The 12,462-nt window shown below is 42.9% G+C and overlaps 1 protein-coding gene across 1 annotated transcript; it reads right to left on the reverse strand.

Moving 5' to 3' along the window:
- Window positions 1-857: 857 nt before the first annotated feature.
- Window positions 858-12,139, reverse strand: LOC132828272 (probable G-protein coupled receptor 139). Its single transcript, XM_060845247.1, has 3 exons — window positions 12,028-12,139; window positions 6,550-7,385; window positions 858-1,037 (listed from the first exon to the last, which is right to left on the reverse strand). The coding sequence occupies exons 1-3, from the start codon at window positions 12,137-12,139 to the stop codon at window positions 858-860; spliced, it is 1,128 nt and encodes a 375-aa protein (XP_060701230.1).
- Window positions 12,140-12,462: the final 323 nt, after the last annotated feature.

A 12,462-nucleotide genomic window follows, 5' to 3' on the forward strand; every position in this document is an offset into this window, starting at 1 on the left:
AGGCACGACCTGCCCTTCACAAAACCATGCTGACTATCCTTGATCACATTATTCCTATCCAGATGTTTAAATCTTATCCCTTACAATTCTCTCTAAGACTTTGCCCACAACAGAAGTGAGACTCACTGGCCTATGGTTACTCGGGCTGTCCCTACTCCCCTTCTTGAACAAGGGGACCACATTCGCTATCCTCCAGTCTTCTGGTACTATTCCCGTTGACAATGACGACATAAAAATCAAGGCCAATGGCTCTGCTATCTCCTCCCGAGCTTCCCAGAGGATCCTAGGGTAAATGCCATCAGGCCCAGGAGACTTATCTATTTCCATCCTTTCCAGTATTCCCAAAACCTCCTCCCTATGGAGGGGAAGTAAGACAATCGGAGAAGGAGCAGTTAACTGGTTTGGTGCCAGGGCTATTAGTCCTGTCTGGAAAGGAAAAAGTTCTTGTCTAGACTTACTTGCATGGAATGGGGGAATACACATGTGTGGATTGAAAGAGCACAGGCTTTCAGTAAGTGTTTGGTGGTGGGATTTTTAACCCTAAAGTCCCCAGTGTGCCCTGAAGGAGAAGCAAAGCATGGAACTGACCCCTGTGTGGCATTTTTACTTTCTCATCCACCCATCAGCCACCTTGGGATGCCCCGAACATCCCATTCCCAAACCTTGCCACATATTCGCAATGCCCCCAACCTCAAACACACTGAGGCTGAAAGGTCTGTCCTCAGGAAAGTGCTCCCATTTGCCCACCTCCACCCCCACTTCAATGAATTCCAGATCCGTCATGACAAGTAGTTCTTCTTCTGCCGCCTCCGCCCTCATGCCTTCTTCTTTGACAAAAACTTCCAACCTCCCTCCGACTACCTCTTCTCCCAACTCCAAACGTCCTCTTCCACTTGGTCACCACCTGATGGACTCATACCCTCCCGAGATCGCTTCATTTCAGACTGCCAATGTGACATCGGCTGCCCCAGTTTCTTCGTACCATGGGCTCTTATCTTGATTAATAGCTTCTTGCACAGCATCTTGTCAAAGGCCGGCTAGAAATCCAAATAGAATCACCTCAAGTGTCGTCCTTTATCTAAAAGGATGCTCAGTATGTCCTCAATGAATTCCAATAGGTTTGTCAGGCATGACTTCCCCTTGACAAAGCCATGCTGACTCTTTCCTATTGTATCAAGTACTTCAAAATACCCTCTGCATCAAGCTGTGTGTGAAATTCGATCTACAGTACAAACAATAAGTGTCATTATTTACTAAGGTTCTATGTATCTCCGGGATTACAAAGGATATGTCTGGCCTCATTGATACGGTGCACTCCAAGTAGTTGAACTGTCCTGTGTCACTTGACCATCCTGTAGAAATTTATGAAGAAAAACATCTTTGCCCACAGTCCCTCAGGTAATGGTCAGCACGTAGTATCCTCAAGGCCCAGTGGGGAACAGGAGAGGGGTGATCTTATCTGGTGGTTCCCTGAACAAACTGCCGAGGCAATTTGGCAGATCACCTCATTGCCTAGCCTACCGAGCATCAGGATGTTTCTTGGCTGGTGGTGAGAAGGGCACTGTGAGGTCCTTCATGCATGCCTGGATTGTCTGCATCAAAGTGACTGCTGGGACTATCACATGTCTCCTTCTGGAATGTACCTTTCCAAATGAACTCAGGAGAAAGATGCAATGTTTTTGTTTTGTCCAGGTTTGTCCTAAGCAGCTCTGTGACACAGGACTCCGTGGTCTATGGTCTGTTCACTGGGAAGCACGTGAGAGAAAAAAAACACATGCAAGAGGCTCATTGGTTTGCCCAAAACCTGCTGGTCTTCCACATGAAAAAATTGACCCTGACCAAATTTTGCAGACTGGCACATTCCAAAGTCGAAGATGAGGGATGCACTAAAGCCAAGGTACAGTGGTGGAACCACCACTGTCTGAGGTCTTTTTCCTGAAGTATAGTCAGAGTCTGCTCAATCACCAGAACCTCCCGATGTCTCAGATACATGTGAATAGTCCTAGTATCCAAAATAATTCAGAAAAGCATTTAGATTCATCGTAAATATTGAAAATGTTCAGGCCCAATGTTTGTTTTCTTCTGTGTACATAAGAAAAGTATGGATAAGAATTGGTTAACTTAGTGCATGTACAGAAAGATTTCCTTTTTAATGAATACAGTATATTTTCGCAAAAAGAAAATTCTTATCAACAGTTCTAATCCAATTTCTATCTGATTTTATGAGTGGGACATGAGCAAGTCTGAAGAGGCCAGCATTGACTGCTGTGGTGCTGTGAGAGGTCTCTGACAGTGGTGTTCAGGGAGGGCTGACAGAATTGTCAGGCAACAACTGTACAGAAACCTTCAAATCCTCCAACCATGGCAACATCCTTGGAACTCTTTTCTGAACCCTTTCAAGTTTCATAACATCTTTCCGATAAGGAGACCAAAATTGCACACAATATTCCAACAGTGGCCTAACCAATGTCCTGTACAGCTGCAATATGGCCTCCCTACTCCTGCACTCACTACTCTGACCAATAAAGGAAAGCATACCAAATGCCTTCTTCACTATCCTATCTACCTGCAATTCCACTTTCAAGGAGCTATGAACCTGCACTCCAAGGTCTCTGTTCAGCATAACCCCATACAACCTTACCATTAAATGTATATCCTGCTCAGCTTTGCATTCCCAAAATGACTGACTGAAATTCCTCCTACACTGCCCTCTCCTCAGTGTGAATTGCTGGAGACCGAGTATGAATTCAAGAGTGTACAAGCAGGCCTGCCGAATGTTTAAAGTTGTTTACAGGCACACAACAGGTGAGTCACCTTTTCTCAGAGTCAACTCGCTGGTTTTGCTACAGATTCAGCAATCACCTGAACCTCTTCTCACAGTGTGAGCGCCCGGATAAAGTGGAACGACAGTGAATGCACTGGACAGCCATCAGTCAGTGTGGGTTTTATAAATCATGCCACGGGCAACGCATTGACAACGTCTCTCTTCAGGATCAACTTCCTGGTGTCTGTTGAAGCTGATGGTGAAAGGTGCAAATTCATGTGTCGACATGGGGATGGGTGAGAGTTAGTTTGGCCCAATGGGTAGTAAGAGGGTGGCAGCCAATCAGATTGTCTCAATCGCAATGATGGTGAGCCTCCATGAGCTCTTCACACTCGTTGGAGGTGAAGGTGGAGAATACAGGGGCGCATAGGAGCATTTAAACAGGATCCAACTTGTCAGAGTTTAAAAAAAAACTCAGTACACCAGTTCCGACAAAGTTGATTGGTTCAAATTTACTACGTCCTATAAAGATCTAGAATTGAGCTGGAGTTTAGGAGTCGATTGCTGTGCACTGAGAATGTCACTGGACGAGCAATCCTCTATGTGTTAATGCTCAGGGGAGACAGGATCAAACCTCCCACAGCAGCTGGTGACACTTCCATTCTATTCACAAAGTCTGGGAATGAAAGGCAGTCTCCCTGGCCTTGCCATGAAGCTCCCATTGATGGTCATAACACTGACCTGGTTCAGCAATGCCCTTTCAGGAAAGAATTCTGCCATCCGAATCCCAACTGCTTTCTAAAACGCCCAAGCGAACCCTTTGTTGGACAACAAGTAATAAACAACCAATTCCAAGCATACTTAAAATACCCATTTTCCTAAAACTTGCAGTAACAGACCCCAATCAACACAGTTCACTTTGGGAGGTGATTAACAGTAAACTAACATCAACTGTGAGCTTGTTTGGAGTATCAACCGGTTGAACAAATGAGCGAATCCTCTTCCACACTCAGACCAAGTGAATGGTGTCTCTCTCTCTTGTGAATGTGCTGGTGGAATGTGAGTTGGAATGATTGGTTGAACCCAGTCGCACAGTGTGAATATATTGATGGATCATCAGTTCGCAGGAACTTCAGCGTGCTTCCCACAGACTGGGCATTTGAAATGACTCTCTCCAGCGCAAACTCACTGGTTGATGAGCCGGTGCAATAACAAAAGGAATCACTTCCTCCACTCAGATCATTGAAACTCAAGTCACACTTTGAGCAGGAAAATTGTCTCTCTCCAGTGTAAATTCACTCGTGTCTAAGCAGATATTGTGAATGACTGACTGAATCCTTTCCCGAACTCAGATCAGAGGAAACGTCTCTCCTCAGTGTGTATTCGCTGGTGTACAATAACTCGAGATGAGCACCTGAAGTCTGTCCCACAGTGACAGCATTGGAACGTCTGGTCTCAGTGTGAAAGCAATGATATGACATCAGTTCACTGGAACTTTCATAACTGTTCCCACAGTCCAGATATTTAAAATGTACCTACTCAGAAAGAACTCGCTTGTGTGTAAGTAAGCTGGATAATCGAATGAATCCCTTCCCAAATACAGTACAGGTGAATGGTCTCTCCCCAGTGTGAACTTGCAGGAGTACAATGAGTCGACATGAGTACCTGAAGTCAGTCTCTCAGGGAAAGCATTGAGAGGTCTCTCGTCAGTGTGAACACGTTGATGGGACATCAGTTCCTTGGAACTGTAAAGTATTTCCCACAGTCTGGACATTTAAAAGTCCTCTCCCCAATGGGAAGTCGCTGGTGTTTCAGCAATGGGATAATTGAATGAATTCCTTTCCACATTTGGTAAAAGGCCTCTCCTCAAAGTAACTGTGTTAATGTCTTTCAGAGGGGGATTTGAAATTCTTCCCACAGTCTCTACATTACCCCTCTTTCTCCCTGGTGTGACGATATTTATGTTCTGAGAAACTGGACGGCGATTTGAACCCTGGTCCAAACATAGTACTGGCGTGCACCGTCCTCCCTACTGGGATTGGGGCTTTTAACTTCCATGTTCAAAAGCAAAGCTATTCCAGTCAGAATGAACTGTGTGACATCACCAGATCCTGAAGCGATGTGTGAAGTAATTTCTCAAATGCAAAGCTGTCTCACAAATACCCCTTGAAACTATCTGAAATGAGGGGAAAAATGGAAAAGAACCCACAAAATTGGGAATCGAGCTGGCTGAGCTTCCACCAAAGATTTCCATGAATTTTGTGGCGCTCTAGAAGCCACCATGAATGCTGCTGGCTGTCATTGAAACTCCTCTAAGAGTAAAGGCAAGGGAAGTAAGTCCAGGAAACCCGGGATGTGAATGGATATCGACAGTTTAAGAAGGAAAAACGCAAATGTTAGATATAGTGTAACAAATAGAAGGGAGATTGGGACATGCTTTAAAAATAAGTCGGGAGGGTAAAGACTCACTATGAAATATCTGTGGCAGATACTATTAAAGAAAAGCCCTAATGCATTTTATAAGAATAGTCAGAATAAAAATATTACCAGGGAAAGCGTGGAGCCTATCAGAAACCAAAGGACTGTTATGTGCCTGGAACCAGAGGAAATAGGTGAGATCTTATATGAATACTTTGCATCTCTCTGCACAAAGGAGAAAGACATTGTCCCTGGGAATTTCACTTGGGATTGTGAGGTTCTAGAACACGTTAAGATTAATAAGGACGGGGTATTAGATGTTTTGGCTGACATATAGGCAAATAAACCGCAGGGCTGATGAGATATAGAATAATAGAATAGGACAGCACAGAAACAGACCAACTCCGTCCAACTGTTTTAAATTAATTTATTCACACTTGCCAGCATTTGGCCCATATCGCTTAAAACCATTCCTATTCATGTACCAATCCAGAAGCTTTTTGAATGTAATTTTAGCAAAAGAACAACGCACAGATTAACGAACGACACCAATAGAGCCGTACGAAATTAAAGACTGGATTGTGCAGGTACGTTTTAATACTCAACTCTGTTCGGTTACAGACATATCTAAATATGTGAAATGATGCTCATTACTTCAGGATATCTAAGTTGCTTGATGGCAGATGAAGTGCGTTTTCATGAAGCCTGTGTGCCATCCAGATGAAAGGTTCCTCCTCGGTATAGCTGTGTGTGTGTGTGGGGATCAGCCTGGGAAAGACATGATTGAATCTATTGTTGCAATAGTTGCAGAAGATGCTGTGCCACCGTTGTGAGTAAGTGATTATCAATAGTTGGGTGGAGCAGAGGAAATATTTCTAGATCTAAATGTTCGTGAAGCGCAACAAGTCCTGGGTCTGGCTCGAGATTGTAATTTGGGATGGTCAGCGAATGTAGTCTTTGCCAGCGATGCTGAAATTCCATGAAGAATTTTAGGAATGAAAGTATATTTCACTCCATGCCTCTTGAATCAGGAAGTGCTGATATTACCAATTCACTGGCCAGGACCCTCAAGGCTCATGGGGCAAAGAGAAAGCAAGAACCTGGATACTAACACAGAACTGTTTCAAACAATCTGTCTTTGTCTGTATTGTGGCATTCAGTTTGCATTGTTCTCTCAGACAGCGTGATACAGTTTAAGCGAATATTAAACAAGGATATCGGGCAAAACGTACCTTGGACAAGGGAAAACATGCTGTAGGATAAAATGCAAATCATGTCGGATTAACGTAATTGCAACATTTAACCAGTTTAACAAATGCATGAAGTGGATGTCTCATTCCGTGTTTTAACTCCTCCCTGAATTTAACCTGTGTCCCAGCATAAATAAACGGGTTGATGCACGAACTCAGTAGCTGAAGCATGTATCCGGTTTGCTGGAGAAAAAATGCAGTATTACTGAAATCCGAGCTGGCTGAATACGTAAGATTGGCAAGTCGGACATGAAGGATTGATGTGCAAAATAATGCATATAACAGGAGGAAGCTCCCTGAGATGGCAAAAAGTAAAATAATCGATTTTCTCCGCTTTTCTATCTCTGGATCATTCTGATTCTCTGCGTTGTTCTGGTTACAGAGTCTCTTGCGGGCCCTATTGGCTGCGAGAATGTGTCTGACTGTCAGAGCATTGAGCAGTAAAATCAGCAGAAATGGGAGAAGAGGGGTCAAAATGGCCCGAGTACACTCATAGGCACCCCAGGCAGGTGACAGGTAGAAAATGTCCTTTATACCACAGAACCAAGGTACTTGATCAACAACGTAGACAGGTTCATAAACAAAGTAGGTTGGGATATTTTTCAAACAAGACAGAGCGCACACGAGCCCGATGACCCACGCTGCAATCTTCTCCGTGCAATATGTCACTTTCAGCTTCTGGGAACAAATGGCAACAAATCGATCAAAAGTAAAAGCGACTGTTATCCAGGCAGAACTGTCAATGATTGCAAAATTTAAGGCAGAACGGAAGCTGCACACTGGCGTGATGGAAAGGAAACTGGAAGGGAAATAAATCCCAGCAATCCGGTTTAAAATGACAATGGTGATCATGACCAGGAGATCTGTCCCTGCCATAGACACCAGGTAATAAATGACACATCCGGACAGACCACACCTTCTTCGAGCCAGAATCAAAATTACTACGAGGTTTGCTGGAAGAGAGGAAGATAGAGAGCGAGAATGAGAATGCGTAACAGAATAATTACCCAAACAAATCCATTAATTTTATAGGATTTTTCATGAAATTTGAAAGTATAAGCCTTGGTTCTGCACTAAAAATAACCCCGTACGCTAGGATCAGTGGTGTACTTCGTTTAATAAAGAATTATTAAATATAAGGCTAGTTTATGGCAAAGCAGTGTAGAACAAACTGGCAAGACGGAACAGAGAAGGAGGGGAGAAAAAAACGTTGAAACTGTCAAAGAAACAAGGAAGATGTTACATCAGCAAATCCAGATGGACGGATTAAATGAAGCAAATAATCAAACAGCAAATTTTAACTGTGGAAACTGTCATTCGGAGTGGGTTATATTCAAGCACGAGGAATATTTCAATTAAAAAATATAAAAGATATACTGGAAAAAAACGACAAACGAACTGCACATACGTAAAAACGAGAAGAACAAAGAAAATTACATCACAGGAACAGGCCCTTCGGCCCTCTAAGCCTGCTCTGATCCAGATCCTCTATCTAAACCTGTCGCCTATTAACTAAGGCTCTGTATCCCTTTGCTCCCTGCTTGATCATGTATCTGTCAAGATACATCTTAAACGATGGTATCATGCCCTCCTCTACCACCTCCGCTGGCACACCTACTCGCCTCTGTGTAAAGAACTTTCCATCATATCTCCCCTAAAGTTTTCCCCTCTCATTTTAAACACACGAAATTCTGGGAAAAGGCTTCATGCTATCCATCCTGTCTATACCGCTCATGATTTTGTAGATCCCAATCAGGTCGCACCTCAACCTCCGTCTTTCTGATGAAAATAATCCCCATCTACTCAACCTCTCTTCACAGCTAGCACCCACCATACCAAGCAACATCCTGGTGAAAACAATGACTGCAGATGCTGGAAACCAGATTTCTGATGAAGGGCTTTTGCCTGAAATGTCGATGTTACTGCTCCTTGGATGCTGCCTGAACTGCTGTGCTCTTCCAGCACCACTAATCCAACATCCTGGTGAACCTCTTCTGCACCCTCTCCAAATCATCCACATCCTTTTGGGAATGTGGTGACCGGAGCTGTACACAATATTCCAAATGTGGCTGAGCCAAATTTTTGTACAACTCTTGTACTCAATACGCCATCCAATGAAGGAAATCAACCCTTCTGCCTTATTGACCACTCTATTGACCTGTGTTGCCACATTCAGGAAACATTAGACCTGAAGGTTCAGATCTCTCTGTACATCAATGTTCCACAGGACTTTCCTATTTACTCTTGAATTGGACCTTCCAAAATGCATCACCTTACATTTGCCTGGATTGAACTCCATCTGCCATTTCTCTGCCCAACTCTTCAATCTATCTATATTCTGCTGCATTCCCTGACAGTCCCCTTCACCATCTGCTACTTCACCAATCTTAATGCCATCTGCAAACTTGCTCATCAGACCAATCAAAACTTCCTGCATATTACATATGTTAATACAATCATTTATGAGGAGGGGAGTGAATATCTAATTTCTTTTTCCTGCTATTCTTTCTTTAAGGGGAAATGCGTGGCAAAACACAGTTCAAACTGCTTTTTCAAACTGCCTTTCGAAGGATAGACAACTGAGACCTTGGGTTTTCTGCAAACCATGGATACTGAGAATTGGTGAACTGTGACAAAAAGAAAGACGATACAAAATTTCACTTTTTTTTCTTTGGATGTTGGGATAGATTATCAATTTAAAAACAGATCGAATAGATGTACAAGAAGTAAAGAGGAGGAAATCTGAACAATAGCAAACCATCTTGCCCCTTGACTCTACACATGTATGCAATGGAATTATTATAGAAAATCAACTTCAATGCTAGTATGGTCAGGGTCTATATCTGCTGGCATTCGTTAGTATTGCTATTGTCATCATCTGGAAATCTATCATCTTCAAGATGCTAAATAAGGAACATGATTACACAGCCCTCTCAGGTAGAGTGCCTTAACATAAATAAGTTCACCATGATCACTATTAGCAATTGCCTACCTCTTGTTCTAGTTATGTTTCCCTTGTTTCAGAACTCCACAAGTATGGAAATCATCCATAAATTGTATTTGTGTCAAAAGGATTATCCCTCAGTCTTTGACATTTGCGCAATGGCAGTCACATTTTCCTCTCCTCGTACGACAAGTACACCATATCAAGAATCAATGTGTTGAATATGCACTGCATGTCTCTACAGTCTTTTGTACATATGCAGAAGTACAATGTTCATAATGATTCTGATGCAGTTTCACCAAGACCTCTGTGCAGTCTCAGTAAGAAATCTTTACTCCTGTCCTCAGCTCAATTGACACAGCTCTTTGATTGCCTTTTGAAATATTTACTGCAAAGATAGAAGATGGAGGGTGGTGGTGTTGGGTTGTTTTTCAGACTGGACACCTGTGATGAGTGGCGTGGCACAACGATCAGTACTGAATCCCGTACTTTTTATCATTTATATAAATGACTTGGATGTGAGCATAAGAGGTATAGTTAGTAAGTTTGCAGATGACACCAAAATTGGAGTTGTAGTGGATCGCGAAAAAGATTACCTCAGATTACAATGGGATCTTGATCAGATGGGCCAATGGGCTGAGAAGTGGCAGATGAAGTTTAATTTAGATAAATGTGAGGTGCTGAATTTTGGGAAAGCAAATCTTAGCAGGACTTACAGACTTAATGTAAGGTCCTAGGGAGTGCTGCTGAACAAAGAGACCTTGGAGTGCAGGTTCATAGATTCTTGAAAGTGGAGTCACAAGTAGATAGAATGGTGAAGAAGGCGTTTGGTATGCTTTCTTTTATTGGTCCGAGTATTGAGTACAGGAGTTGTGATGTCATGTTGCGGCTGTAAAGGACACTGGTTAGGCCACTGTTTGAATATTGCATGCAATTCTGGTCTCCTCCCTATCGGAAAGATGTTGAACGGGTTCAGAAAAGATTGGCAAGGATGTTGCCAGGTTTGGAAGATTTGAGCTATAGGGAGAGATTGAATAGGCTGGGGCTGTTTTCCCTGGAGTGTCAGAGGCTGAGGGGTGACCTTATAGAGATTTATAAAATCATGAGGGGCATGGATAGGATAAATAGATAAGGCCTTTTCCCTGGGGCGGGTGAGTCCAGAACTAGAGGGCACAGGTTTAGCATGAGAGGGGAAAGATACAAAAGTTACCTGAGGGACAACGTTTTCAGAGGGTATGGAATGAGCTGCCAGAGGAAGTGGTGGAGGCTGGTATAATTGCAACATTTAAAAGGCATCTGGATGGGTACATGAATAGGAAGGTTTGAAGGCATATGGGCTGGGTGCTGGCAGTTTGGACTAGATTGGTTTGGGATATCTGGTTGCCATGGACAAGTTGGGCTGAAGGGTCTGTTTCCATGTTGTACATCTCTATGACTCTATAATAGACAATAGACAATAGGTTCAGGGATAGGCCATTCGGCACTTCGATCCAGCACTACCATTCATTATGATCATGGCTGATTATCCACAATCAGTATCCTGTTTCTGCCTTATCCCAATAACCCTTAAATGTCCTCATAAGTGCATGTTAGCATCCACTCACGAATTGTTGAGGTATTAAAATATCTTTCTGCTTACCAACATATTGCATTTTCTAACAATATGTTTGTGTTCAATCAAACCGGATGTTTTCATACTTCTTGTACATTTTAATCCATCTACCCTCCACGTCCACTCATTTAGTTTGTGTACGCTTCCCTCAGGTTTATTCACAAGCTTCTTATGGCCCATGTGTCTGGCTAGGTTTTTGTTTGTCATCAGCATATGGGAACGCTTGGTTGACAATAGAACCAGTTGGAGTTGGAGTACCAATTATTACGCTACTGTACATCCACAAAGTCTTCAATCTGAGAAAGATGGCTTTGCTCCCATTCTCTGCATTATATCCATTATCACATTTTCAATCAATCTTGGTATATAGGCCCCTCTTACATGTGCTCGATTTTAGGTAACTGTCACACATTTGAAAAAAAAGCGTGAAATGTTATTTAAGTTTCCACATTTTTTTGTTGACACTGCCCAAGTCCCTGTGAACAGCGTATTATGCTTTCATTTAAGAAAGCATATCCAATATATTCAGGCATCTTCTCTTCTTCTGAAATCGGATGGAAAGTTCTGTAGATACTACTCCCTCTCTCATTCCTTTCGTCATATTTTGGGTAACTAGAGGAAATACATTTATAAGCATTACAAATAATTGCATGTTTGATGTATGGTTTGCCAGATGTTATAGCGCTTCGATCAATGTTATTGAAATCGTCGACATGCCATCAGTCTGGTCTACTGCGAGGTGCAAGGAGTAAGTGGAAATCCAGAACCAGTAACAGTCAATTTAGAACATTCGGGGAAGAGAATGTAGAAGCGAAGTTGCAAAGATGGGTATCATAGTCTCGGGGTCTAGTCAATGTTCTGTGAGTTATGGGAAAAATCAACTATCATCAATTAAAGAGCAGTCAATAGAATTGATAGCAGTCTGAAAACAATCCGTTCTACAGATGTCCTATTTCTGTACTATTTGGTTGAATTCTTGGTACTTGAGGCTCCAGATGCACAGAAATCCTATCTCTCAGAATGCCCTTCAATAACGTACCCATCACTGATTTCAGATTCAGCAATCTGTAGTTCACAGGCTTCTCCTTGGAACCCTTAAGTAAAGGCATAGCTCCCAGTTTCCAGTCTTCCAGCTCCTTACCCGTGGCCATATATGACGCAGAGCTGAAAATGTGTTGCTGGAAAAGCGCAGCAGGTCAGGCAGCATCCAAGGAACAGGAAATTCGACGTTCCTGATGAAGGACTTATGCCCGAAACGTCGAATTTCCTGTTCCTTGGATGCTGCCTGACCTGCTGCGCTTTTCCAGCGACATATTTTCAACTCTGATACTCCAGCATCTGCAGACCTCACTTTCTCCTCTATATATGACACAAATATCTCTGCTAGCGGCCTCACAATTTCTTCCCTAACAACCCAGAACATCCTGGGTTGCGGAAGGGTGGGGGTGGAGGTGGGTATGGGTACGACAGTCTT

Source organism: Hemiscyllium ocellatum, chromosome 26 (genome assembly GCF_020745735.1).
Source record: "Hemiscyllium ocellatum isolate sHemOce1 chromosome 26, sHemOce1.pat.X.cur, whole genome shotgun sequence".
Lineage (NCBI taxonomy): Eukaryota > Metazoa > Chordata > Chondrichthyes > Orectolobiformes > Hemiscylliidae > Hemiscyllium > Hemiscyllium ocellatum.

Coding starts and splice junctions, on each gene's coding strand:
- LOC132828272 (XM_060845247.1), bottom strand. CDS start 12,139: ATGGCCACGGGTAAGGAGCTGGAAGACTGGAAACTGGGAGCTATGCCT. Junction 7,386..12,027: donor GAATCTGAAATCAGTGATGG/GTACGTTATTGA, acceptor CCTCTCTTCCAG/CAAACCTCGTAGTAATTTTG. Junction 1,038..6,549: donor TTATTTATGCTGGGACACAG/GTTAAATTCAGG, acceptor TTGGATTTCTAG/CCGGCCTTTGACAAGATGCT.